The sequence below is a fragment of the Podarcis melisellensis genome (genome assembly GCF_964234715.1).
Source record: "Podarcis melisellensis genome assembly, chromosome: 5".
In the NCBI taxonomy this organism is placed as follows: domain Eukaryota; kingdom Metazoa; phylum Chordata; class Lepidosauria; order Squamata; family Lacertidae; genus Podarcis; species Podarcis melisellensis.
Window position 1 is genome coordinate 42,129,407 of NC_138537.1, and position 24,994 is coordinate 42,154,400.

Consider the following 24,994-nt stretch of genomic DNA (forward strand, 5'->3'; position numbering starts at 1 on the left):
GCTGCTTTTCATACATGCTCCATAGCTGAGTTTCAGGTAGTCAAACAAAACCAGTCCTGCATAGTACCCCACCCCCTTTAATCCTACTATGTACCACTAGTTCTGGACTACTCATAAATTATTTGTAAAAACATGGAAGGGGCACTGAGAGGTAAGCATCAGCTTCTCATGTTGCTGCCTTGAAAGGGCTACAGAAACCTGCAGTTTGGTGAGAGGTCAACAGAGTGGAAAAATGGTAATGGTACATATACAAGAATAGGGACAATCTGTGGCTTTTGAAAGATATTTTTAGACTTCACCCCAAGGCCTTACACCTAATGGCCGGGACCAACAAAATCTCTTAAGACCTACAACTATCTGTAAAAACAGCACTGCCTGGAATCTGTTCTGAAAAGACAGTTGTGAGCTATAGAGAGATCAATCAGTTTCTTAAGATATTGCCACCATTGTGCCTTCTCTTCTGCTAAAGAGGAACAGATGCCACACCATATTAAAATGATTTTTATTTTCGTTTAAAAAATCCCTGCCTACATAGTGGAAGAGTAACAAGACCCTGGCATACCAGCCAGGGTCCTGAGGTGGGGCAGGGGGCATATTGCGCCTTCCTCCACTACCAGGAATACCAATACTTCATCCTACATAGGCTGGATTATGTGGGCAAGACATTGCTGTCTCACCGCAGCTGCCTGCAGCTGGGGGGGGGCTCTTCCACCTTCATCCTAAGACTGCTGGAGCAGTTTGCTGCAGCTGGTGCAATTGTGGCATGTGACGTCACCAGCACCTCGGGGAACTGTGCTGTCCATTATGCTGCCCCTTGAAAGCAGCCTGTGGTTTCCCGTCTTCCGGCAGCTGGTCAACTCTGCCCTTTATCAAATCAAATTGTCAAGAGAGGAGTCTTCTGTTCCACAATGCAGGGTGGAGTTTCCCAACTCAGGCCAGATCCATAGGGTGGGTGTGTGGAGGGTAGTAGAACTCGGGTGACCCAGTGCCTAGAAAAGAGAACATCTTTCAATGAATAAATGGAACACAGGAAGACATTTATAGGCTTGCTAGTATATTCTGCCCAAGATCCAGCCAATCCCAGCCACCCTATTATCCAAGAGACAGGGCAGATGTAAAGTATACCAGTTGCACATTTCCCGTTCTCACCTCTGTGTCTCCACACCCAGGAAAACCTTCCAATTTCCCAAAGGACCATAGTTGTATGGGTTTTGGAAGACCTAGGGCCAATGGAAAAGTAGCATGAAATATTCTGCTAGGACCTGGTTCTGGCATATTTATTCATTCTTCCATTCTGCATAGCAACCCCTCTTGGGAAAATCTGACTATGGTCAAACTTCAGAATTATTCAAATGGTTAAAAATAAGTGCGACGGAATCATACCCTTTAAAAGAAAACGTTTCCCTGTTTATGTAGCTGAGTTTTATATCGTGTATTAATATTAATTCAAATAAAATACTAAAAGAAAAATATATTCAAATGCATGCCTGATTAAAAATAGTTTTGTGTTTTCTGGAAGCCAGAGAATAACAGGGTCAACTCAAGAGGAAGTTTGTTTATACAGGAAGGGGCTGCAGGAGAAAAGGCCCTGTTTTAGCTATTTTTCTAACTAGACACCCTGAACTGATGGAACTTTAGCATGACACACACATTAAGCAAATAGGTGAGCTCAGCTGTTCTGCCTCCATTTCCCCCCCCCCAATTGAGGGTTGAGCCTTGCCCTCCTCACCTTGCCCTTCAATCGGAGCCTCTTTCTTTCTTTGCGGTTTATGTGCCTTTCAATGCTGGTCTCACCACGAGTGATGAGGACAGAATGCCAGAGCATGAGAGCGCCCAGTGCCAAGGCTACTGAACTGCAGGGAAATAAACAGAGGAATGTTGCAGCGGATGGGCAAACACCAAGTAGCTGAAATAGCTGGAGCAAGTCGCTTATTATCTCTCACTGACAGCTGGATGAGGCTTTTGCAGAGAGCAGAGAATAAGACAGCTAGAAAGCTCTGTGCTCCGGAGGCTGACTTGGCAGCTTTCTCAAAGCATTCCGGAGAGACTTGCCCCTCCTCTTCCCCATGAGCACCAAACAACCAGATCAGTTACCTGCAGAGGACCCAGGCATACACTATACTCTTGTGGAAAGCTCGCTGGCGGAAGGAGAAGGTGGGTGGTGGTGTCTGAGAGTAAGTCTGCAAGGAAAAAGCAGATGTTGCGGTGGCCAGAGATGCGAGGATGCAGCGACCCCAAACCAATGAGATGTGGAGATCTTTCAAGGACAAATGGGTGGACGGACAGCACAGCACAAGACAGACACCTCTTGGGAGGCAAGGGTCTTGATCATGAATCAGCGATGGGGCAGAGCATGGGTTCCGGGGTTCAATACTCACTTACTCCCCATTCATACATTATCTTTTGGAAAACAAGAATACAACGTCACTTAGCCAGCTATGCAAACAGTTCCTCCCCTCGATGGCACAACCAACTGCAGCTGAATGGGCTCGGGCTCCCTTAGGAGGAAGAAGGGAAGGAGTGATTCTGCCCAGGAAAGGGAACCTGAGCAGTCACAGCCATGGCTGTAGAGTCAATTGCTGGGGCAGAGCAGCAAGCTCCCCTGCCATGCTCTGCCCTGTCCCTGACTTGAGCAGCGGAGCAGCAGGTACCCCACCTGATTGGCTGTCACGTGCAGTCTCCCCTTGTCAAGCAGTTTCATTTTCTATCGGATGGAAAAGAGGCTGCCAGTTACACACACTCAGTTCTCCTCGGCCTATGTAACTCCTCGTGCAGTTATCCAGGCCAGGAGGAAGAGCCCCTCCCCCTCCACTGAGAAAGCACCCCCCCTCCCATGCCACCATGTGCCCAGGCAGACCCCAGAAACCTCACCTCAATGGCAGCATAGGCCTCCCAGAATAGGTCCCAGCCGCTGACGCTGCTGTAGATGCAGCCCATGGTCATGAACAGCATGAAGGAGAAGAAGTAGCGGTGGTTGAAGTGCCCCACGCAGTTGTTCAGCCATGCTGTCCCTTGGGGTTAAAGGTCTGTAAAGGCAGGCAAAAATCCCCAACCCTCCTCACCGTTTAACAGGGGATAGCCAATTCTGGATCTGCACCCAAACCGTACTGGTGATTTAATTGATCCACCTAATATCATGCCACCTGTTGGGGCTCCTTCCAATTTTGCTGCTCCTTTCAATTTGGGGGAGTGAGGAGATCTGCTTACTCAGGACACACTTTAATAAAGCCATAACCCAGCAGGCAAGAAGAACAGGGGATGATGCTTCACATAGGAGGAATAGCAGTTCTGGCCTAAGAACCATTTTGATTTGGTGCTGAAACAGGAATGCCCCCTCTGAAATGCAGCTGATGGTTCCCAAATCATTTGCTGAGACATGCCTCACATGAGATCTGCACAAATACTTTTCCTTTTCCTCTTCAATGTTGCAAGTTTACCCCCTTGGACAAGTTAATCTCAAGACATCCTTTACTTTCCCAGGGGATATATATTATCACTTTGCATATAACATCGCATTCCTGGGACAAGTGACCTTACAGGAGACCCCCAAGTCAGTCCAGCTATGGGCCTGCAGAAGGATACGGCAGTGATGGTCCATCTTCAACACACACCTGTGGAAGGGAAATCGCATTTGCATTAGAGCACTATTGCACACTGGAGGTGAGACAGAAGAAGGAGATGCTGACAGCGCAGCTTAAATAGTAAGGAAATGATGCAGCTATGGAACATGACACGGTGCAGCAACACAAGGCAAGAAAAACAAGAACAAGTCACCACTCGATCCCTTAATGTGCATGCAAGCAAGAGACCGGCTGAAGGCTGCTTGGCGAGAGCTGGGTACTGGCTGCTCACTGGCCTCAATGCAAAGCCCTCTGCAGTCTTTGGCAATGTTACCTTAGTGTAAGGAGACTTCTGCACAAACTTGCAGGTGTTCCTAAAGGTAGAGATGCCTATAGTCTATAGATACACAGATGCACCCCAAGGCTACACAGCATTTGGCAGAATTTAGCTTCTTGAGCATGTTTCCTTTCATTAAAAAAAGGCAAATTTCTAACCTTTATGGCTTGGGAAATAAAACCAAAGGTTTAAAGTGAGTGGAGAAAGCAAAGAAGATTCAAAGAGGAGGAGGACTGAGCAGCATTTCCCAAGCTCTGATGTTCTCCATAGTCCTTTACCTCTAATCCCACAGGTAGCAGACATTATGCAAAACAGACATTTGAAGACTGAACATATTTGCCTAATTTATTAAAACCACACATATGCCGCCCTTCCTCTATTTACTGTACTTTCTTTATCAGTGCAGAGAAACTATGTTGATGTTCTTACAGGTTATATCTCAGCTGAAAGAGGGACTCCAAGACTTCAGCATGAGAAACAGGCAACAATTCATCTATGTCCAGATTATTATTGTCATCGCAATTCTGCACCAGAGGAAACTCTCACTCCGTATCCAAAATTATGAAGATCACAAAAGTGTGAAACGAGTCAAGTAGTTATGCTTCCTGCATTCTCGTGCTTTATTCTGAAACAAGTATTTGGATATTTGGGGGAAATATAAGAGAGAATCACAAGAAGTATATGCCAAGAGGGGAATGTGGAGTTCAGAAAGCTTTCTAAAATTCTCAGGAGTCTTTGCCAGACACAGGATTCTACACCAGCTACCATAAGACATTTCATGCTCACATAAAATGTGAAAGATAAATGACCCTGGTTATCTGCCTGCCCATAAAGCATCTTTAAAGGGTTCGGGTTTTCACACGTGACACTGGTCTGATACAAGGGGAATGCCCACCTGTTGCAGATGCTGCAGTGGTGGGTCCGGGCAGGCTTCGGGGCAATACATTTCCTGCAGATGGAGACAGCAGCGACATCACTCTTCAACTGCTGCTGGAAGGAACATCAGTAGCCTTTAGCGTGGTTGCAAGAGTGCCATTGCCCTTACACTAACCCAAAACACACTGGGTCAAGCATCTTTGGACATGGGCCCTCTGGAGCTTGCACACAGTGGAAACTCGATATCAGCCCTTTCTCCATAAGTTCTGTGTAAGAGTCACCAGTGAAAGAAGAAGTGGTAGGAAATCATGTCCTACCATGGGCCTCAGTGTTAAAAAATAAACTTAATAAAAGTGAAATCAGATATTGGTGCCTCTACCCTACCTGCGGAGGAAAACCGGGCTGAGTAGTGATGGCCATATAGTAGTGGAAGACAATCATGACGAGGTTCCAGTGACCATAGATGAAATGCCAGAAGATCCAAAGAAGGGGGTAGGTTTGCAAGACGAGCGGCAAGAGGCAGACGTACACTATGACCACCACTGAGCTGGTCAGAGTGATCACCAGGGCCACAAACACCTGTTGAGGGGGAAGAGGGAAGGGTCTGAGCCACCAACACACTGCAGACAAGTCTCAGCCCTTTCGATGGAGGAATGTTTCCAGTGGATGGATCCCCACGCTAAACCCAACTTGGTCTCCCCATAGTCCGAAGAAAACAGCAGCGCTGGGGGACCACAAAAGAATTCAGCAAAGCATCAGCGCCATCTCCTCCCACACCTGCAAGGTCATGTATCTCCTTGCCCAGCTTAGATGTTTGATGGTGGCTTGAAGCCCAGGGCTCAAACTCTTTATTTCCTAGAGCTGAACATGTCTCCAGCAGGCCTGAAGCTGCACTCCGCTGCCTTTCCTCCCAAGATACTCACCACCCCAAACCAGCGGGTGACGTGATCCACCAGCCAGTAGATGGGCTCAAAGAGGGCGTCGAGAGCAGTGTCGCCATTAGCAAAGGAGTTGTACACCAGGGAGCGCAAACAGAGGCGCCCATACAGCCAGAGCTGTCCCACATGCTTAGTCAGCCAGAACCGGCGCCGCTGACCTATCCGCAGGCATTTCAGGAAGAAGCGCATGACAGCAGAATACATCCTCTGGCGGCTCCTCATCCCTGCCACTCAGAGCCTGTGGAGAGAGGAAGCAGTGTTAAGTAGATACTGGACATCGGGTTTAGATGGAAGGCAAAGGCTTGGTGCCAAATATTCAGCGGTTGAGTCTACTGCTCCAGAATCACAATGCTAAGGGATGTAAGGAGGTGGAAGAGTCACGGCTAATCATAGGATAGTGCTGAGGGTGAGGAGTCACTCTCACTTCAGATGACTCCAGTGTAGCATTGGTGGGAAGGTTTTGCTCCCCCACTGCTTTCCGTGTGAGTAATGACAGCTAGTAGAATGCACCCAGAGTTGAAAGTGTCCCCTCCATGGCTCTGCCAATTCTCCTGCCTATCTTCTGAGATGAAATACCCAGGCTCCTTGCGTGAATATATATACACTGAGTTCAAAGGGCAAGAGATTGCCCAGAGCACACACAGCACCCCAAAGGCCAAAGAGGCACATCTATGAGGTTTGCATTTGGAGTTCCTTTCCCAACATAATGGGGAAAACAGCTATCAGTGGCTACTGGCCATGATGGCTATGCTCTGCCCCCAGTTCTGAATCCCAGTTGCTGGAAACTGCAGAAGGGCAGAAGGGGAGAGTGCTTCTGCGCTCAGGTCCTGCTTGCAGGTTCCTCCCAGACATCTGGTTGGCCTCTGTAAGAACAGGATGGTGGACTAGACAGGTCATTGCCTGATCCAGCAGGCTCTTCTTCAGCTCTCATAGCAAAGGGAGAGAATGACTGAGGAAACCAGGCATCTCATGAGTGGCGGGGATACAGTGCCTTTCCCCCAAAGTTGTTTGCTGTGGTGTAGTCCAGAATTTTTAGGGTAGGGGGGATACCTTGAGTTAGGGATGGACCCTTCCAAAACAGAAGACAAGCCCATATAGAGCTGAGCACCTACGAGATTTAGAGATCTGAGATGGAAACTGCAGGAACTACCAACGATTGAGGGGTGGCAGACAAAGATGATGGACTATGCGGAACTGGCCAAGCTGATAGGCAGGATCCGGAACCAAGATGACCAAAAGTTTCCAAGAGAGTAAATTTATTGAGTATATGAATAATTATTGTAAAAATGTGAAGACACTAGCGGGATTGATATAAATTCTGCAACGAAGAAACTCTAAATCGCAAAACTTTATAGACAGAGTTGATCATAAGGATATAAAGGTCTGAAGTAGAGGATATAAAGTGCGACACAAAGATTTGAAAATTAAAAACCGGTTGAATGGATGGAGGGAAGTCACGAGCTCAGTAGAGCAAAGAATTTATTTGTTTTGTTATTGGTATGCTGAAATATTGTGTTAAATTTTTTTTAGCAAAAATTATATTTTAAAAAAAAGAGATTTAGAGAGCTGACAGGGAGGGAGAGGATTGAATCCTTGCTGCCATGCATCCTTTCATCTCTGCAAAATATTTATGGGTTGGGAAAGAATTGACTGGCGAAAGGGAGCCAACAGTGATACCTTCCCAAACCCAGTCCTGGTCTTGAGAGAGTTCAGCATATCCCCTTGACATCTCTGCCTCAGTTGGGGAAAATATCCAATTTAGACCTGTCTACTAAAGCTAGCAGGGCTAAGGAGGCCAAAATGATAAAAGAGGAGGAATGAAACGATGGCACTTACCTGCTCGCAGAACTCTAGCATCAAGCTGCAGCTAATCTAAGAGCAAGAGGGAACCTGAGCTAGGCCAGCTCTGGAGAAAGCTGATCTTGGCCAATTAATATTAACCGAGAATGTGACCCTACGAACCCCTCAGGGGTGGTGACAGTACCAGCAAGGTGGAATTTAGTAAGGGGGTCACAGTGCAGAAATGAAACAAAGAGACCTAAAAAGGAATTTGGCACCACTGTCGAGAGATCAAATTATTATTTTTAGCGTATGGAAACTCAGGGAAGTAGGCCTATGGCTGACTCTGCAGCAACCATTATGCCCAATCTCCACTTACATCTTACTGTACTAGCAACCTCTCACTCCACTCAAATTCTACTTGCCTCAAAAAGGTGTTCTGGTGCTCTCAACAGAGTACATTCCTTGTAGTTAGTCTGAACACAAGTGACCCTATTTTGGTTCATCTTAGGGTAAGTTATAGCTGCACATTAAACAGGGACAATACCTCACAGCCTCTCACACATGAATGTATTTTCACAAGAATGGGAGGGGAGAGGATCAGCATAGCTCTGGATCTTCTTAATTCTGCTTCTGTAGAAACTTTGGTAAAATTGAGCAACATGTTGCAGAATTCCTGCAGCACTCTGCCCAGTAGCCAAATAAATAGCAAGAACACCTACAAGTCTCCCCCACCCCCAAGGCAAACAGATTATTTTACTTGGTTCACAACAGAATGCATTGTTGTAAACTACTTTGGGATTTATTTATTAATTATTATTATTATTATTAATAATATCACATAATTAGTTTTCATGAGGCAATACATTTAGAGTCAAAATTAGAGCTTTCCGGCAAAGTATACCAGCTCACATGCAGCTAGATGATAAAAGTGTTCACACACAGCAGCCCGTCTGTGTTGACATTACATCAGAAAATAACACACAGAGAGAGAGAAAGAGAGATAGAGAAGCATTGTCTGTGCCGGTAGTCACATGCACCCAGAGCTCGGCCCATTCTCTGCCAGTTGAGCAGAGCTGGCATCCTTCCTGAGCACGGATTAAGGGTGATTTCTGAAGGCAGCATTGCCCCTCTAGCAGATGGCAGCAACAGCAGAAGTCACACAAGGGAAGATTAAGCACTGAGATGGTTATGAGACAGCGAGACCTGCGTGGGTGAGTCAATGGGCTCCCAGTGGGGTGGGGGATGGGATTTTGTCTCCACTATATTTTCTAAGAAAAAGGAGATCAGCTGAGGTTAAAACTCCACCTCCGCGTGAGCCCCAGCTCGCCTGCTCTAGGCATAACAGCCCCAGAGGCGGTCACGGGAACAAACCCCAGAGAGGAGTGGGGACAGGAAAAGAAGCACCATTCGTATGCATCCCAGGAAAGCTCTGTAGAGGCGTGGGGACCTGAAGGCGCGTGTCTACCGAGTTCAGGGGCTCATGGCTCTCTCTAGGAGGGTCTGTTCCAACGTGCATTCCAAGGATGCAGTCATTCGGGACGCTGCTAAGCAGTATCTGGGAAAGCGAAGAGCACCGAGCCCCAGCTTTGTTGCCCAGACCGGGCACGGCAGCCTTAGCAAACAGGCGAAGCCCTTAAGCAGCAATGGAGAAGAGGAGCTACCCGGCGGCGAAAGAGCACCGGCTCGCCCGAAGCGTGCAGGGGAAACGAGGTCTGCCCCAGCATGCACCGCAGGACCACCGCGCGTCAGAGGGATCCCCCTCGCCTTACCTGGTGCTGCCATGTTCAGGGTGTAGTCAAACCGAGACTACAACCCGCTCCCCGCGTTACCGCATCCACCGAGGCATCCTGCTCCCTGTCTTTGACCACCCTCACCCTTGCGCATGCGCGACTCCACGCCGCGAGCGCCAAGCGGAACTACGATTCCCGTCACCCACTGCGCGTCGCTTCGCACGGTCTCCTCGCGCCCTCTGCCTATGGTTATCCCTCTGTGTGCCCCGCACGCCCCGTTTTCTAATAGCTCTTCCGCCCAGGGAGGAAAGCATGCGCGCGGGGAGGAAGTCATGTGACAGCAGAGCCGGCCAATGAGGCAGCGGCTCAGCGCCCTGTTGTCGGTGGGGGAGACTTGCTTCGGAAGGCTCGTTTCCCGCGAGGGAGGCCGCCGCTCAGACTCGCCCCGGGCAGGATGGCTCCCGCGCGGTACTGCGTCCCTGGTGGGTGACTGGGAGAGCCGGGGCGGGGGGAGGGAGGCGTCCTGGCTGGGTGCAAAAACGAGGTCGCGCTATTGAAGTTCTTCTTCTTTGGTGATCACTCGTAGTCGAGTGTGATTGTCTTCCATGAACACGTTTTTAACGGTGAGTCCGTAAGTGACTGTGGAGGCCAGTTCTGGATCCACACGTCCTTCCACAGTGGGGACATAGGTTTCCAGGCGGGAGTTGATCAAGGTGAGGATTTGCCAAGCGTGCCTTCATCTTAGCAAGTTTCTCCCTTCGTCCTGAGTTCCAGCCATGATACCTTTGGTTGTTGTTCTGTTTGGCTGTTCTCCATTTGGAGCGCTCGCAGACCAGTGTTTCCTAGTTGTCCATCTTTCCCATAGGGCTTAGTGGTGCATCGCGCCAGGGCCTCTTGGGTTCCCCAGCGAGTTGGGGAGCTGCGCGGCTTTGCCAGCGGCCTCACCTTTCCCTGCACACCCGCCAGCTACGCCCTGCCAACCATACGGCCCGCGGGCGTGCAGCTTGCTTCCTAACCCTCCGCGGGAGGAGAGCGATCCCCGCAGAGGCTTGGGATGGAAGCTGCACCCCACCAACCATATGACTGGCGGGTGCACAGCTTCCCTCCCAAGCCTCTGCGGGGATCGCTCTCTTGCAGCAGCATGGGGGAGAGTTGCGCCCCCCCCCATGCCTGGCAGTGCTCAGCTTCGCCCCCCCCCCATCTGCGGTAATTTGGGGGCGCTGGGCCCTGGGTGTTTATACTACATTTTTAAAGATTTGTCTTGAGAGAGCCTTTAAACCTCTTTTGTTGACCACCAGCATTATGCTTTACGTTTTTAAGTTCGGAATAGAGCAGTTGCTTTGGAAGATTATAATCAGGCATCTGAACAACATGACCAGTCCAACGAAGTTGATGTTGAAGAATCATTGCTTCGACACTGGTGATCTTTGCTTCTTCCAGTATACTGGCATTAGTTCGCCTGTCTTCTCAAATGATGTGTAAAAATTTTTGGAGACACCATTGATGGAATCTTTTGAAGAGTTGGAGATGGCATTTATTATAAGTGGTCCATGTTTATAACTCCAGGTAGCTCAATGGGAGAGGTATCAGGACAGTCCCTGTTCAGGATGGCAGCTGTGGCAAACTACAACGCAGTTGCGCAGCCGGGTAATGTTAGGATTTGTGCCTCCTCTCCTGCCCCCGTTTTAAACCATAGGAAAGTTTTTAATGTTTGATACGCACCTGTTAACAGCATGATGGGAGTCACTAAATGGGGCTGGGGGTACATGAGTTGGTCCTGCTTTTCACTATGACAGCTTCTCCTGCTGTGTCTGTTACTGTCTGAGAGGACAGTCAACTCTAGGCAATGAGATGTTTGACTTGCATTCTGTCCTGCAGGAGAGAGACTCTGCAGCTTAGAGGAAGGAACCCCTGGAAGTGGCACCTACACCCGTCATGGTTCGATCTATGCCTCCCTGGCTGGTTGTCTCATGAAGAAAAGTGAGAATGGCATGGTGAGATTGAAGCAACCTCTGGGAAACAGTATAAGGGGTTGGTGTAGTGGGAATTGCAAGCACTGAATGCTTTGATGTGAGCAGTGCTAGTTCATAATGTAGGACCAAGAGAGGAACCAAGTCACAGATTTGGGAAGGTGGGGAATGCATAACTGTGACCTTGGATGAGTCAACATAGCTCAGTTGGTTAGATCATGGTGCTGATAATGGTAAGGTTACAGGTTTGATCTCCGTATGGGACAGCTGCATATTCCTGCATTGCAGGGGGTTGGACTAGATGATCCTCAGGGTCCTTTCCAACTCTACAGCATGATTCTGTGAATAGCTGTGGAGCTGTTCTGGGTCTCACAGATTCTTGACTGGAGGTGGGTCTGTGCAAGAAGGCAGGTGAGCTTCATGTCATGTGAACTGGATGGTGCATAATCATGACACCCTATAAAGCCTGAAATGTATACTGTGGCACCTGTAGTGATTAGAAGATTACATTTATATTATCCTGTGAATCGCCCTGAGACCTGTGGATATAGGGTGGTATACAAATTTAATAAATATTAACAACAACAACAAGTGTATGGTCAGCTGGTAATCCACAAGAAGTTTTGAGACATGGTTATCTTATAGTGTCATCCTAACACTTGTAATTCAGTAGTTTTCAACCATGGGTCCCCCAGATTTGTTGAACTACACCTATTATCCCTGGCCATTGGCTAAACTGGATGGGGTTGATGGGAATTTTAATCCATCCACACCTGAGGACCTGTGGTTGATGAGCACGGCTCTAAGCAATGCGTCAAATAAATCATGACTAGTCTTCTTTGCTTCTCTTTAGCTCCCGGTGGTTTCTGTGATGAGGGACGTGGAATCTCAGCTTCTTCCTGATGTGGGAGCTACAGTGACGTGCAAGGTAACCTCATTTCTATCTTGGCACAGTATAATTGTCTTTCATTCATCTACTGGTGGGCCAAGGAAAGCAACAGGTTTGGCTTTGAACCAGATATAGAAACCATTTGCCACAAGCCTGACTATTGCAGCTGAGCAATGTTTTCTACATCTTTTTATGTGGTGCACTCCTTAGAGTGTCTGATTAGGGCCTGAGAGACCAGGGTTCAAATCCCTACTCGGGCATGAAGTTCACTGGGTGATCTTGAGCTAGTCACCAACTCTTGGCCTCCCTTATCTCACTGGGTTGTTATGAGGATAATTTAGAGAGGAGAATCATGTTTGCCACCTTGACATGCTTTGCGGGGAAAGGTGGGATATAAATGTCTTGATATATAATAAAATGGCATGGATGTTTTCACACAGCACTTTGCTTGGCTCTTGGCACTGCAAACTACAGTGTGACAACAGACTTCTGAGAGCTACTTGCCCATCACAGCAATTTGGGGGATGAGACAAAGGTGGTAGGAGGAGAGAGATGGAGGCAGGTGTCTGGCCCAGTTGAACCATGGAAGAATGGCCAGGAAGGGCTAGGCAGCAGCCCAGCAACCATCTTGCTCTGCTGCTGCCTGTCTCTCCAGTGACACCATTTCGGCTTTAGCAACATCAGAGGATAAGAGAATTGGAGGAGGGAAACGGGTGGGAAGCCTAGGTGAGCTGAGGGCAAAGTAATGGGAGCAGGTAGTGGTGGTTTGATATGCTCTAATGGGAGCGGTTGACTTGGTGAGGCATAAGAGGAGGGGGGTTGACAAGTGGGTGGGTGCAGCTGGCAAGTGCAGTGAGCAGGAGCTCAGCCCCTAGTAATAAATACCAGGGCTCTTGGTCTGTTCAGCCCCTGAATACCAGAAGCCCAAGTTCCTTCATTACCAAGTCCAGTATAAACCTTGCAAGCATTGCCAGAACAAAGTGTTGTTGACAGAAAGGAAGAAGCACGTACTTCATCTCAAAAACTAGCTTTGATTTTTCTCCTCCACAGAGCAGAAAGCATCATCGACTGCAATCCTAAAATTACTTTTGTTACTTAGAAAAAGGGGAGGGGGAATTGCATTGAAGTTACTGTTCCTTGTGATTACTCTGTTCGATTTGTCCAATCTGAAATTCAGTTATGGTTTTCTCTCCCCTTTTTCCCACCCCCAATATTCCCACCCAGGTTTGCAGCATTAACTCTCGTTTTGCCAAGGTGCACATCTTGTATGTCGGCTCTACACCATTAAAATCCCCATTCCGTGGAACTATCCGGTAGGAAGACAACTTTGTTGTGGGGCTTCTTCTGAGGTGTTGGGTGTCTGCACTTTTAGAGAGGAGATAAGGCCAGCACTTATAAATATTTTGTTTTACTCTCATCAGTAGCACTTGAGCGCTAGTAGGAATTGTTTTATTATATTTATGTTCCTTTCATTTATATAATTTTGTTGTGGAACCCAAGGCAGTGTTTGGATCCCAGGCAGTCATCCATCTAGACACTAGCAAGACCCAGATCTACTTCGTTCAGTAAGGTGCTTGGCCTCATGTTCAGACTTCTTGGTTTTTCATCTAAACTAGCTAACCCTTCCTCCAAAAGCTTCTTCTTCTTCTTTGGCAATCGCTCATAGCCAAGTCAGTATAGTCAGTTTTCTTTTAGGGGAGGGAGAGGAGGACTAGGGTGAACTCTTACCTTCTTTTCTCCTGCTGCAGGAGAGAAGATGTCAGAGCTACAGAGAAAGACAAGGTCAGTGGAATAAACATTTTGGATACATGTGATGGGAATAGGTAGTATACCTAATGCGCATAGCCAGGAGCATTTCTTCCTGGCACGAATACATACATGTGTGTGGCGGACTAGGACATGGGAGACTTTGAAGCCCTCTGGGTGACCTTGGGCTAGTCACCATCTCTCTGCCTAACCTACCTCACAGGGTGTCAGGGAACTGCCATCGGAGAGTCAGGTGGTGGAAGGGCTCAAGGAGGCTAGGAGACCTTCGGATGCTGAGGAAGGAACCAGTAGGGGGAGAGGGAGAGTTCCTGCAGAAACTCAATCGGAGGAATGGCTCCAAGATGTTTCCAGTGAGAACAGTGGGGAGGACTCAGGACCTCCGCTGGGGACGCCCACTCCGCGGAGGAAACTGTCACGCAGAGAATACAAAAGGAGAGTTTCCGTCAAGGAACTCTTATGTTGGCGTAAATTCCGGAAACGCCCACTGACGGATTCTGCCAGCGATTGAGGTGGCCATGCACCCATGGCTCCTCAGACTGGGAAAGTTTAGGCACTGATGGTAAAGCTTGGAGGACTTAAACGCTTACGCACGAGCAGCCCCCTTTTCCCATTAGACAGGGTTGCCGTGAAGACAGTATCGAGAGGGGGACAAGTGGGTTTGCCACCTTGGGCTCATTGGAGAAAACTGTGTGATAAAAAAATAATAAAATCATTACTGCTCTTGGGGAAACTTCCCTGAGGAAAAGCAAAACCTTGTGGGGGCAAGAGGACATTTAGCAATGCCTCTTTTTGTACGTTTGTTGAATAAAAGGCTTGTGATTTCTGGATAAAGGACATCTTAGCACAAGATCTGATGGATGTTCTCTTCACGTTCAAATCAGCCATGTTTCACTGCACACTTTCCCTTGTATTTTGCTTTTCACACTTTCTCTTTCCTTCCCACCTCATGCATGGTGACAGGTAGAGGTTTACAAGAGTTTCCGCCCAGGAGATATTGTTTTGGCCAAAGTTGTATCCTTTTCTTGTTTCTGCCTTTATGTGCTGTGTATGTATGTGCTATCTGCAAGAGAAATCTTTAAGCATTGCACCTTAACTCAGCCTGTGGGGCTAGATCTCTCTGGGTGATGCACAGTCCAACTATTTGCTGACAACAGCGGAAAATGAGCTGGGGGTAGTGGTGGCTCATAGTGAAGCAGGTAAGGCCAGTCTTGTTCCAAGCAGGTTGTACATAATGCTGAAATCTACCGAACATGCTGACATATTCTGGACCCCTTAAATGTATGATTAAGGAAGAAGCATTAGTAACATCACTATTGAGGGAAGACATTCTATAATATAGAATATCCACTTAGGTTGTAAAGTGAAAAAGGGCAGTTTATGGATGCAGTAACTAAATTTCAGAGAGCCAGGTAGTGGTATATTTTTTATTAATTTAATTTAATTTATATACTGCCCTATATCTGGGGGTCTCAGTGTGGTCGCAAGGCACCTTTAATGAGTGGAGGAATCTTTCTTTCCCTGAGAAGGGTGTCTGTGTAACTATGGATTTCTGTTCTGATTTCAGGAGTACAGATGGTGCCAATCAGCTGGTGTGAAATGCAGTGCCCCAGTACACATAGCAAGGAACTGCGCAAGGTAGCCAGAGTACAGCCCCAGTTTCTGCAGACGTAGTGACTGATGTATGCCCAAAGATGCACAGCAAGTACATGAAAGGCTTTGCTACAGCTTGCAAGCTTAGAGGGGCATGGAAGCAGCCTCCTTTGCTGTTGCTGTGAATGGACCTTATGAGTGTGCAAAACAGAGCTGGGCCACTTTGGCTTCTGGAATGGTCTGGGAAAGAAAAGTTGATGACAACTCTGGATTCCTCTTGATTTTATATTGCTGTTGTACTGTTTTATAAACCAACCAACTCTTCCCTGTTGTTCCTGTCTTTTCTGCCTGATTTTAATCTTAACACCTGGTAAAGGACAAATAAAACCGTCCTCCTTTCTGAGCCATAAGCAGTACTGTTTTTTATCTTTAATAAATACCACCTATAGGCGATATAAAAGTTTTTCTCTAGAGAAGGTTAACTTCCTCCTTTGAACTTGGGTACATTCAGTCCTGGGATGTGGGTGGCTCTGTGGTCTAAACCACTGAGGGCTTGCCTATCGGAAGGTCGGCAGTTCAAATCCCCGCGACAGAGTGAGCTCCTGTTGTTCAGTCCCAGCTCCTGCCCACCTAGCAGTTCAAAAGCACGTCAAAGTGCAAGTAGATAAATAGGTACCGCTCCGGCGGGAAGGTAAATGTGTGCTGCTCTGGTTCCCCAGAAGCGGCTTAGTCATGCTGGCCACATGACCCAGAAGCTGTACGGTGGCTCCCTCGGCCAATAAAGTGAACTGAGCAGCCCAACCCCAGAGTCGTCCACGACTGAACTTAACAGTCAGGGGCCCCTTTACCTTTTTTACATTCAGTCCTAGATGGTTTGATCTAATGAACCCCCCTGTCCTTGTTGGACGATGTTATTGGAGAAGCAAGGGTGGTGATTAGGTGTGCAGGATCCCAGGCAGTGCCCAAGTTCTGAAGTAGATAGCTCCAAGGCACTCGAGAGGGAGAACCAAAGGAATGAATGCCTAGTCACAAAAAGGAAATTTGATATTGTTCCTATCTAAACATAAATGTTTGAGTGTAAGTAAACCAGGATTGACCTTTGTGTTCCCTCCTATTACTCTTGTGTTCACATTTTCTGTATACAGTACTGGCTTATGTTTAGTATCCCCAGTATTGCAATGTTTTGACATTCCCATGTAAACTAGTTACCAAATCTGAAAAAATAAAAAATAAAACAATGGTTTGAATCCCTTTCTTTGTCAGCAGGGCCACGTGGAAGGGGAATCCCGTACTTGGGAACTGTACTTCCCTGTTGATCAGTAGCAGTTATGTGTGTGTAAGCCAACAGGGACACCAACCACCTACAATGCTCACCTTGGGAGTGGTTTGGGGATCAGCTAGAGTAGAACATAAGACTTGTCCTTATATGGACTTTACCTACATGGGCTTCACAGCCAGTAGTTTTAAGATGGAACAAAAGATGACCTGGGTCCTTTTCAGACCTGCTTGCAGTGGATAGATGCTGTGACTAAATGGGAAAGGAGAGATGGAAAAGTCAGCATAGGGGGCAACAAGTAACACTATTTCTTGGAATCATTAAGATTGTACAGACACAGGAGCTATTGCACATAATTCCTTTATTTTACTGAGAATAGGGCAAATGCAGCCATTGTACAGTGAAGTGAGCTCCAGTGTAAACCTGCCCTAAATCAGGCAGGGATACCACACAGACTGTGGGGCAGAAAAGCAACACATGATGATACACAGTATCTGGGCTTACTGGCACTACACAGCAAAGTTACGGGATCGCAGCTGGAGATTCCAGGGTGGGTGCTGTTCCCTTTTCTCTTCCCCTAGCTTCACTCCTTCCTACAATCGTTTTGAAGGCAATGAAATAATGAGCTGGCTATTGTTACCTAATACAGAATCAGACGTAACTCCTGGGACAACTAAAAATAATAAAAAAGACTCTTTAGCAAAATTACATGCTCTCTTTCAAAAGACCCATAAAAAATAAATGGTCCTTGAGCATCCCTGTTGTGCTGTCTGAAGCACCCCTAGCTAGCTTTAATCACGAGTGACCAAACCAAATCGAGCAATACTACTACAGCTGCCACATAAAATGGAAAGAAGGCAGGAGGGACTCTCTCTTCGGAATGCTTGGGGATTCCCCCCTTCACTTTAGCAGCATCACATTCCATGGCGCTAGGGCTTGCTCATCTGCCAGACCCCTGTGCTGGACTGTGGTCCACATCCCTAGTGTATCTAGCCATATCCTGCTGGGGGGAAAGTGAATGTGGAAGGACGTTGGTCTTGAAGGAAAGAACGGGGTGGCCCCAGGAAGCTTCACCTCCTTTGGCTCGTCTGCCCAGTCCCTCAGGCTGTGGCAGGCATGTGCTGGGAAGGAAAGGGATGAGGGAGGGGGAGATCTTCTACGGAGTACTTGGGTTTGCCTTCACTTCTTGACCTTGCCCTGGGCAGCCACAGCTTCCATGGCCTTGCGGACAGTCTCCTCATCCCCAAGGAACTGCATGGGCTTGATGGGCTTCAGATTTTTGTCCAGCTCATAGACAATGGGGATTCCAGTGGGCAGGTTCAGTTCCATGATTGCTGCCTCAGACATTCCTGCAAAGAGCAAGGAGTGAATCACACCAGGAGCTTGGTTATAGTGCCCATCCCAAAGACTGTTAGTAGGCAACCCTCTTGGAGCTTGCCTTTAGACTTGACCAGGCTTGTGCGGCCTTGGGTGTCTCAAGTCACAAGCAGACTCACCTTCTAGATGCTTGACAATGCCTCGGAGACTGTTGCCATGGGCAGCAATGAGCACACGCTTGCCTTCCTTGATCTGAGGAACAATTTCCTCATTCCAGAAGGGCAGGGCCCGAGCAATGGTATCTTTCAGGCTCTCACATGTAGGCAACTGATCTTCAGTGAGGTCGGCATAGCGACGATCCTGTGGAAGAATATGGAGTGGCATTTAAGACACGATTTCTGCTTCATCCTGGAGATGCTCAGGGAGATCTATGAAGCACCTTCTCTTTGGAAGAATTGGTTCCTTGGCCTGTGCTACCACATGCTCCAGCTGTGAACCATGCTCGCTGGTTGCCTGTGTTAGTGGACATTTTAAAATAGGCACTTTACAGGAGCCCATCTAAGCATTTGTTTTCCCTCTGGTCTCTGGTCAGTGGCCCTTCCTTACCTCTCATATCAGCAGCATACTAGGCCTTAAATAATAATTGTTTGCCCAAACCAACGTTTTCTATTCTTCCTCCCAAATGCGGTATGAAACTATTAATGTTTGGAAAAGCACAGAGCTGAAGGGTACCCTAAAGATAATCTAGTTCCTACTCACTGCTCACTGCAGTATCCCTGGCAGATGGCCATCTGGCCTCTGCTTAAATGCCTCCAGGGTGTGCAAATCCAGCACTTCCCCATAGCAATCTGTTGCAATGTCAAACGGCTTGTGCTGTGTGAAGGTTTCTCCTAACATTTAGCCAAAATCCGCTTCTCTGCAGTTTCTACACATTGCTTTGGCTCTTCAGCAACCTGTTCTACAGAAGTTGCCTCTTTTACAGCCATAATCACAATTTAATTGCCTATTGTTCTTAACCTGATTGGCCTTTTTAATTTCATTGCCTATTTTCAATTTCATTGCCTATTGTACACAGCTGTTTTAGCTTTTCAGTGCCTGCAGATGGTATTATAATCTACACTACTGTGGTCAGATGAAACAAGTTCTAGAGCCTGCGATCTGACCATCTCGTGTGGTAAAACCATTAACAAACATGTTGTTGTATAGATGGAAGATTCCAGCCCCTCCACGAATAACCTTGACTGTTGTCACCATGCAATACAAACATCCATGAAAGGGCACAATGTAAATGATTAATTGCATGAAAGGGGCAAGTTCTATTAAATTGTCAAAACAGCTCAGGAGTGACATCCCGTATAAAAGCAGCAATTAGCAAGGATAACTGTAGGACTCCCAAAATAACTGGACAAAGGGAGAGTAATGTAAGGGCAAAAGTCCAAGCAATGGATGGAGAAGATGGATGAAAATGGGAGTCCAATGAATCCATGATTCTGGGGCAACAATGGGCAGAAACAGGAAGGTATTTTAGAAGTCACATCACAGGGTACCGCTGCATGACAATTTCCAAATGATCCATTCCCCCCTGCCTCACACACCACTAATGGACTACAGTATCCCAGCTCACCTTGCTGATGGTACTGTAGAAAGGGTGATCAGGCTCCATTGGAGGTGGCGGAATGTCGAAGGAACGCCTCCAGATCTTCACCTGGGCCTCACCGTGTTTAGCTGCCGTCTCAGCCTTGTTAAGGCCTGTCAGGCCACCGTAGTGCCTCTCATTGAGGCGCCAGGTCCTCACTACGGGTAGCCACATCTGATCAATGACATCCAGCACAGTCCAGAGGGTGCGGATTGCCCTCTTCTGCACAGATGTGAAGCAGATGTCGAACTCATAACCAGCATCTGGAAGGGCCCAGAGAGTACAGTCATACCTCATGTTACGTTTACTTCATGTTACGTTTTTTCAGGTTGTGTCCCGCAGTGACCCAGAAGTACCGGAAACGGTTACTTCTGGATTTTGCCGCTCGCGCATGCACAGAAATGCAAAATGACGTCACAGGTGTGCGCAGAAGCGGTAAATCGCAACCCGCATGTGTGCAGACTGCGGGTTGCACTCCTTTCATGTTGCGAACGGGCCTCCGGAACAGATTCCGTTCACAACCAGAGGTACCACTGTACAATGCTTATCTTATTTGAAGCATGCTTTATCCCAAATGCTCTGTAATACATTAACACCTTAGTGTGGAAGCCCCTCAATGTTTCACTGACATAGGTAGTCACCCACTAAATCCAGGCGCTGGGGGGAGAATCCAGCAAATGCTCCCCCGACAAAGTGAAGATGGAATAGTAGGGGTAACAAACAAAGGGGTATGTAAAAATGGATTGTTAACAGGTGAAAATGTAAAGTTACAATATATTAAGATAAAATATTAAGATAGAAGCAAAAAGGGTAAGGATTTGCTGAATCAACTACTGAACTAGAATACAAAAAAGGGAGGTGAGAGGAGGTCAGGGAAATAAGTAAATGAAAGATAAGAGATGGAAAGAGCGATTTGTTTTTAACTGTTTTTATTTTTTTGTATTTTGTATTTTTTGTCCTTTTCTTATTTTTTATTTTATTTTTTATTTTTTTGTAATTTCTTTGAAATTTTAATAAATATTCTTCAAAAAAAAAAAATCCAGGCGGTGGGGAGAGAATCCAGCAAATGCTCCCCCGACAAAGTGAAGATGGAATAGCAGGGGTAACAAACAAATAGGTAGGTTTACTAATCATATGCTGCAAGCCCTGAGGTTACCATTACCAAGTTCCAGTGTTGAAATTAGCAGCAAACTCAGCGTATCACATCTTCCATTTTACAATGTAGCTGGCTCGTTTTTGGCCAGCTACATTGAAACCCAGTATAGTGGAAAGATGAAATGCTTATGTAATCAGTGGGGTGGGGGAGGAATCTGAACAGCAGCCGCTCTCTCTGCTCACTGAGAGGAGAGGAAACAACCAGTCACCTCTATCTAAATTAGGTTATGTTGTAGTGTAGCCTTAACAACACGTCCTTACAATCATTTGCCTGCTCCCATGTGCCTGATTGTCCCATTCTGTAGAAAGGAAGAGAGGTTCTGTGCAATAATGCCAACCAATGTCAGGGTGGGGAAAGCAGTAATTGTGCAACACGGAAGATGAAACAGGACAAAGGCAAGCAAAGGGCAAGTCATGCACCATTGCATGCACCCACCCAACCAACCCAGGATGACCCCTTAAGAGGGTATCAGAAATTAACAATAACAATTTAAATGCAGGGCTTTTATTCTGCTTACATCAAACGCTCTACGCAATTCTCAGAGAAGGGTAGAACTCTGTTCTCTTTCCTTACACCCAGAGAGATAATGCACAAAAACTGGAACTGGGCGGGCTGTTTCTTGAGCCTGCAGAAAACATGCTGTCCCTAGTTGCTTCCTGGAGCTCTCTCCCCCCAGCCCCAATTTCCTGTGACCCTGCTCTCTCTCTCTCTCTCTCTCTCTCTGCAAGACAGAATGACTCAGCAGCTCCTGCTATATTTCCATATCAAAGGCCCAGCAAGACTGCCAATGCAATCCCGCAGGATGGCCACGCAGGGTGCATGTGTAAGGAATGCAGGGAAGAGATACTTTCATGCCATATGAAGGCTTCTCCTATTTCCAGCAAGCCTTTTATCTTTATCTCACTGTGTATCGGACAGTAATTTTTTAAATTGGCCTTTTAAATTGCTGTAGTTTTATTGCTTTATTATTGCTGTTGTTTTTATTCCAAAAGAGCTTTTAGATGTTCCATGAGAAGCAATTATTAGATGAAATTCAATAAATAATATTTCGCTGCTGTGGAGATTTCCTTGAGAGGCGGTGGGGGCATGCCTTGATTCAGACCGAAACAGTGACCCTAAAATGCGCAAAAGTGACCTAGCCAAGGTCGCGCAGCTGGAGCGGGGTGGGTGGGGGGACATAGCTAGAGAGGCAGCTTGCCCCTCTATGCCACCCTCTCTATGTAGGCCGTGACGCCTTTGGCGAGTGAACAAGCGGCACGTTTTCAGTCAATTCATCCTGCCGCCCGGAGGAGTGAGATGCAATCCCTGTTATGCTTGGCACAGATTTAGCCCGAGGCTATTCGGGGCCAAGAGGCGTCACAATCTCTGAAAGGAGTAAGGCCGGAGTTCCGGCTAGCCTAGGGCGCCCCCACCCCAGTGCCGGCTGCAGGGAGCTGAGCTTCGATTCTTCAGCGGCGAGGCCGATGCACGAGCTTCAGGAAACCTCTCCTTTGTCCTACTTTACATCTTTCCGAGCTAGAGGCTTGCCGTTCAAATGCCCGAGAACACGCCTGTGCCTCCAGAAACGTGTCTAACTCTCCGTTTCGCCTCGAAACCCCAGAAACCCATTCTGGCTTTCCATTTCCCTCCCAACATGAGTAAGCCTCCCTCCCCCCCCCCAGAGCATCCTTGCCAATTCCATGCACGCTTACTGGAGAGCCAGTGAAACGGAATTCAGCGGGGCTTACTTCCGAGTACAGTGGTACCTCGGGTTAAGTACTTAATTCGTTCCGGAGGTCCGTTCTTAACCTGAAACTGTTCTTAACCTGGAGCATCACTTTAGCTAATGGGGCCTCCCGCTGCTGCCGCGCCGCTGGAGCACGATTTCTGTTCTCATCCTGAAGCAAAGTTCTTAACCCGAGGTACTATTTCTGGGTTAGCGGAGTCTGTAACCTGAAGCGTCTGTAACCCGAGGTACCACTGTACTGTAGACGTAGTTAGGCATCTAGCGGGAGACCCGTCCCAAAAAATGCAAGGCACCCAATTCTTGCGCGGAGAGAACGCGGAAGCTCACCACGTGGCTAAAGCCGGAGAAAGGGAACACCCGCATGCCCAAACCTCCTTCATCGCCAGCTATTGGGACCCTCCGTGGTCCAAAGGTCTTCTGGCCTTGCTCGGATACCTTCCCGACCCCTGCGCTGAGTTCTGGCCTGGCCCGCCTCCCCGTTCCCCCCGGGGTGAGAGCCTCCAAGCATCCCCATCGCGCTCCGCCCGCTGCAGCCTCCCGGCTCCCCAGCCCTCGCCCCGCGCCCCGGTCTCCTTCACCTCTCAGCGCTTCTCCGCCGCGCCGCGCCTCCTCCTGCCCTGCCGGGCTCAGGTCTGCGTCGTACCAGCCGCTGAAGCGGTTCTCGAGGTTCCAGGCGCTCTCGCCGTGCCGAACCAAAACTAGCCTGTAAGCAGCAGCCATGGCGGGAACCGAGAAGCCGGGATGCGATGCAAGCGCCGCAGATGCACTCGACACACTGCGACGCCACCGACCGGGAGACGCTCGGCCAGGCAAGGGGCGTGCGCCCAAAGACCAGCCCTCTGTGGTGGCGCATCTCAGGCATCCGCGCAGACAGGCAGCGGACAAATTCCGGGCTCGCTTTTCGCATAACGTTTTTCTACCCAAGAGAAATGAGAGTTGCCCATCAAGAAAGAAAGAAATCTAAGGTTTCGGCTTAGTTGTGATTGGGCAGCAGAACTCCCTCTCGCCAAACTCAGCAGCCAAGATAGGTGTGCTGAACTTTTCGTGTGGAAATCATATTTAAGACATGTTTCTAAACACTAAACGCAGCGCATCTTTATGCAAGTCAACAGAGTTGATCGCCAATTTCGGCTGTGAACAAGTCCGAGGAGGGGATAATTAAAGTATATTTGTGGCAACCTTAAGAGTGTTTTCTATGGGGCTTTTTGCTGTTGTTGGAAACAAGGCTCAGGCCCATCTCAAGTGGGCTCCATATGAAATAACTGGCTAATGGCCGAGCAATTTGTCAGTGTATTGAAACTATGTTAAACAGCACCTGCCACACAAAATAAGATCTGGATTACAAAAGAGCACGCTACATAAAAATTCTTAATATCTCCATTTACTGACTTCTCTAAGCAGTTCTTCCAACCCAGGAGAAACTAAAACCTCTTTTAAAGGAGCCAGGAAGTTTGCCTCCAGATAGTTGAATGGTACCTCTGCACATTTACAATCTCTATGGGCATTCTAGCCCCACTCAACCCCCCCCTCCGGATTCAGTATTGCGCATGCTCTGGTTTTCGATCCGGCAGTCTGTGTCTCAGACTGGAATTCATACGTGCGTTTTTTAGGAGGAACTATGAAGGTTTGGCGCATGCGTCCAGAAGGAGGCGCCTGGTCGCTCCCTCCGGCACGGCGCTCACGAAGCGCACGCGAAGGGCAACGTGACCTTCATCCGCTGGGATGGTCACCATTGCAATGTGCCTGGGCATCCCACACAGGCGGTGCTAGAAGGGGCGCGGGGGGGAGTGCCCCCCAAATTATTGAGCTCGCCCTCACTCCATCCCCTTCAGCTGCTAGACACCTGTCATTAACATTACGGTAATTTTTCTGCCAGAAATCTTAACGTGAGGACACAACTTGCTCATCCAGAAATATACTTTGCTTTTTCTCTGTCTCTCTCCCCCGTTTCATCTGGTGCTACCCCTTCATCCCCGTGGACTGCTCTGTTTTTAAATTTCACCCTTAATTCAAGATGTTATTTAACACACCAAGGAGGGTAGATCCCTAAGGAGCCAGACTGGGCAGGTTAGAGTTGTATCGTAAGCGGAGCCATAAATTCCAGATGGCGTCCTTCAGAATGAGCACCAGCTTGCATAGGATGAATGCTTTGGAACAGCCACATGCTAGTGAACAGTAGACACTTAACACCTATAGCACAGGCTCATAGCCAGTCCAGGCATCAGGGGGTTGCAACTTTGCATGCTTGAATGTTCCTCCTGTGTGGCAGGGAATTCTGCCTCTAGAAAGCTAGAGTGTAAAGGAATGAAAGTCCCACCTTATTTTCTTCCTGTTGTGCTCAAAGCAGGGCAGATATCTGACCCCCACCCCACCCCAAGTGATACTGGCCTGAAAAAATCTTCACAAAAGTGTATGAGAGAATGTGATGCTAACAACCAATACCA

At 47.8% G+C, this 24,994-nt stretch overlaps 3 protein-coding genes across 6 annotated transcripts; 1 reads left to right on the forward strand and 2 right to left on the reverse strand.

The window, feature by feature from the left end:
• Positions 1–485: 485 nt before the first annotated feature.
• On the reverse strand, positions 486–9,410 carry ZDHHC16 (zDHHC palmitoyltransferase 16). 3 transcript variants are annotated; one of them, XM_081911972.1, is made up of 11 exons: positions 9,263–9,410; positions 5,697–5,949; positions 5,158–5,352; positions 4,793–4,884; positions 3,583–3,611; positions 2,872–3,005; positions 2,657–2,704; positions 2,095–2,180; positions 1,730–1,853; positions 1,150–1,220; positions 486–989 (listed from the first exon to the last, which is right to left on the reverse strand). In XM_081911972.1, exons 2-11 carry the CDS (start codon positions 5,931–5,933, stop codon positions 875–877), a joined length of 1,131 nt encoding a protein of 376 aa, XP_081768098.1. In that variant the 5' UTR covers positions 5,934–5,949; positions 9,263–9,410; the 3' UTR covers positions 486–874. The 3 variants fall into 3 exon arrangements, with proteins under 3 accessions (XP_081768098.1, XP_081768097.1, XP_081768099.1); XM_081911971.1 differs by having other exon boundaries at positions 4,793–4,887; XM_081911973.1 differs by lacking the exon at positions 2,657–2,704 and having other exon boundaries at positions 4,793–4,887.
• A 129-nt stretch (positions 9,411–9,539) lies between these two features.
• On the forward strand, positions 9,540–15,842 carry EXOSC1 (exosome component 1). 2 transcript variants are annotated; one of them, XM_081911978.1, is made up of 8 exons: positions 9,540–9,705; positions 11,102–11,217; positions 12,047–12,121; positions 13,307–13,395; positions 13,831–13,864; positions 14,810–14,860; positions 14,961–15,045; positions 15,414–15,842. In XM_081911978.1, the coding sequence occupies exons 1-8, from the start codon at positions 9,678–9,680 to the stop codon at positions 15,518–15,520; spliced, it is 585 nt and encodes a 194-aa protein (XP_081768104.1). In that variant the 5' UTR covers positions 9,540–9,677; the 3' UTR covers positions 15,521–15,842. The 2 variants fall into 2 exon arrangements, with proteins under 2 accessions (XP_081768104.1, XP_081768103.1); XM_081911977.1 differs by lacking the exon at positions 9,540–9,705 and adding an exon at positions 10,816–10,870.
• A 1,217-nt stretch (positions 15,843–17,059) lies between these two features.
• On the reverse strand, positions 17,060–23,365 carry PGAM1 (phosphoglycerate mutase 1). The gene is made up of 4 exons (XM_081911979.1): positions 23,129–23,365; positions 19,657–19,931; positions 18,212–18,392; positions 17,060–18,064 (listed from the first exon to the last, which is right to left on the reverse strand). The coding sequence occupies exons 1-4, from the start codon at positions 23,268–23,270 to the stop codon at positions 17,895–17,897; spliced, it is 768 nt and encodes a 255-aa protein (XP_081768105.1). The 5' UTR covers positions 23,271–23,365; the 3' UTR covers positions 17,060–17,894.
• Between the last annotated feature and the right edge of the window lie 1,629 nt (positions 23,366–24,994).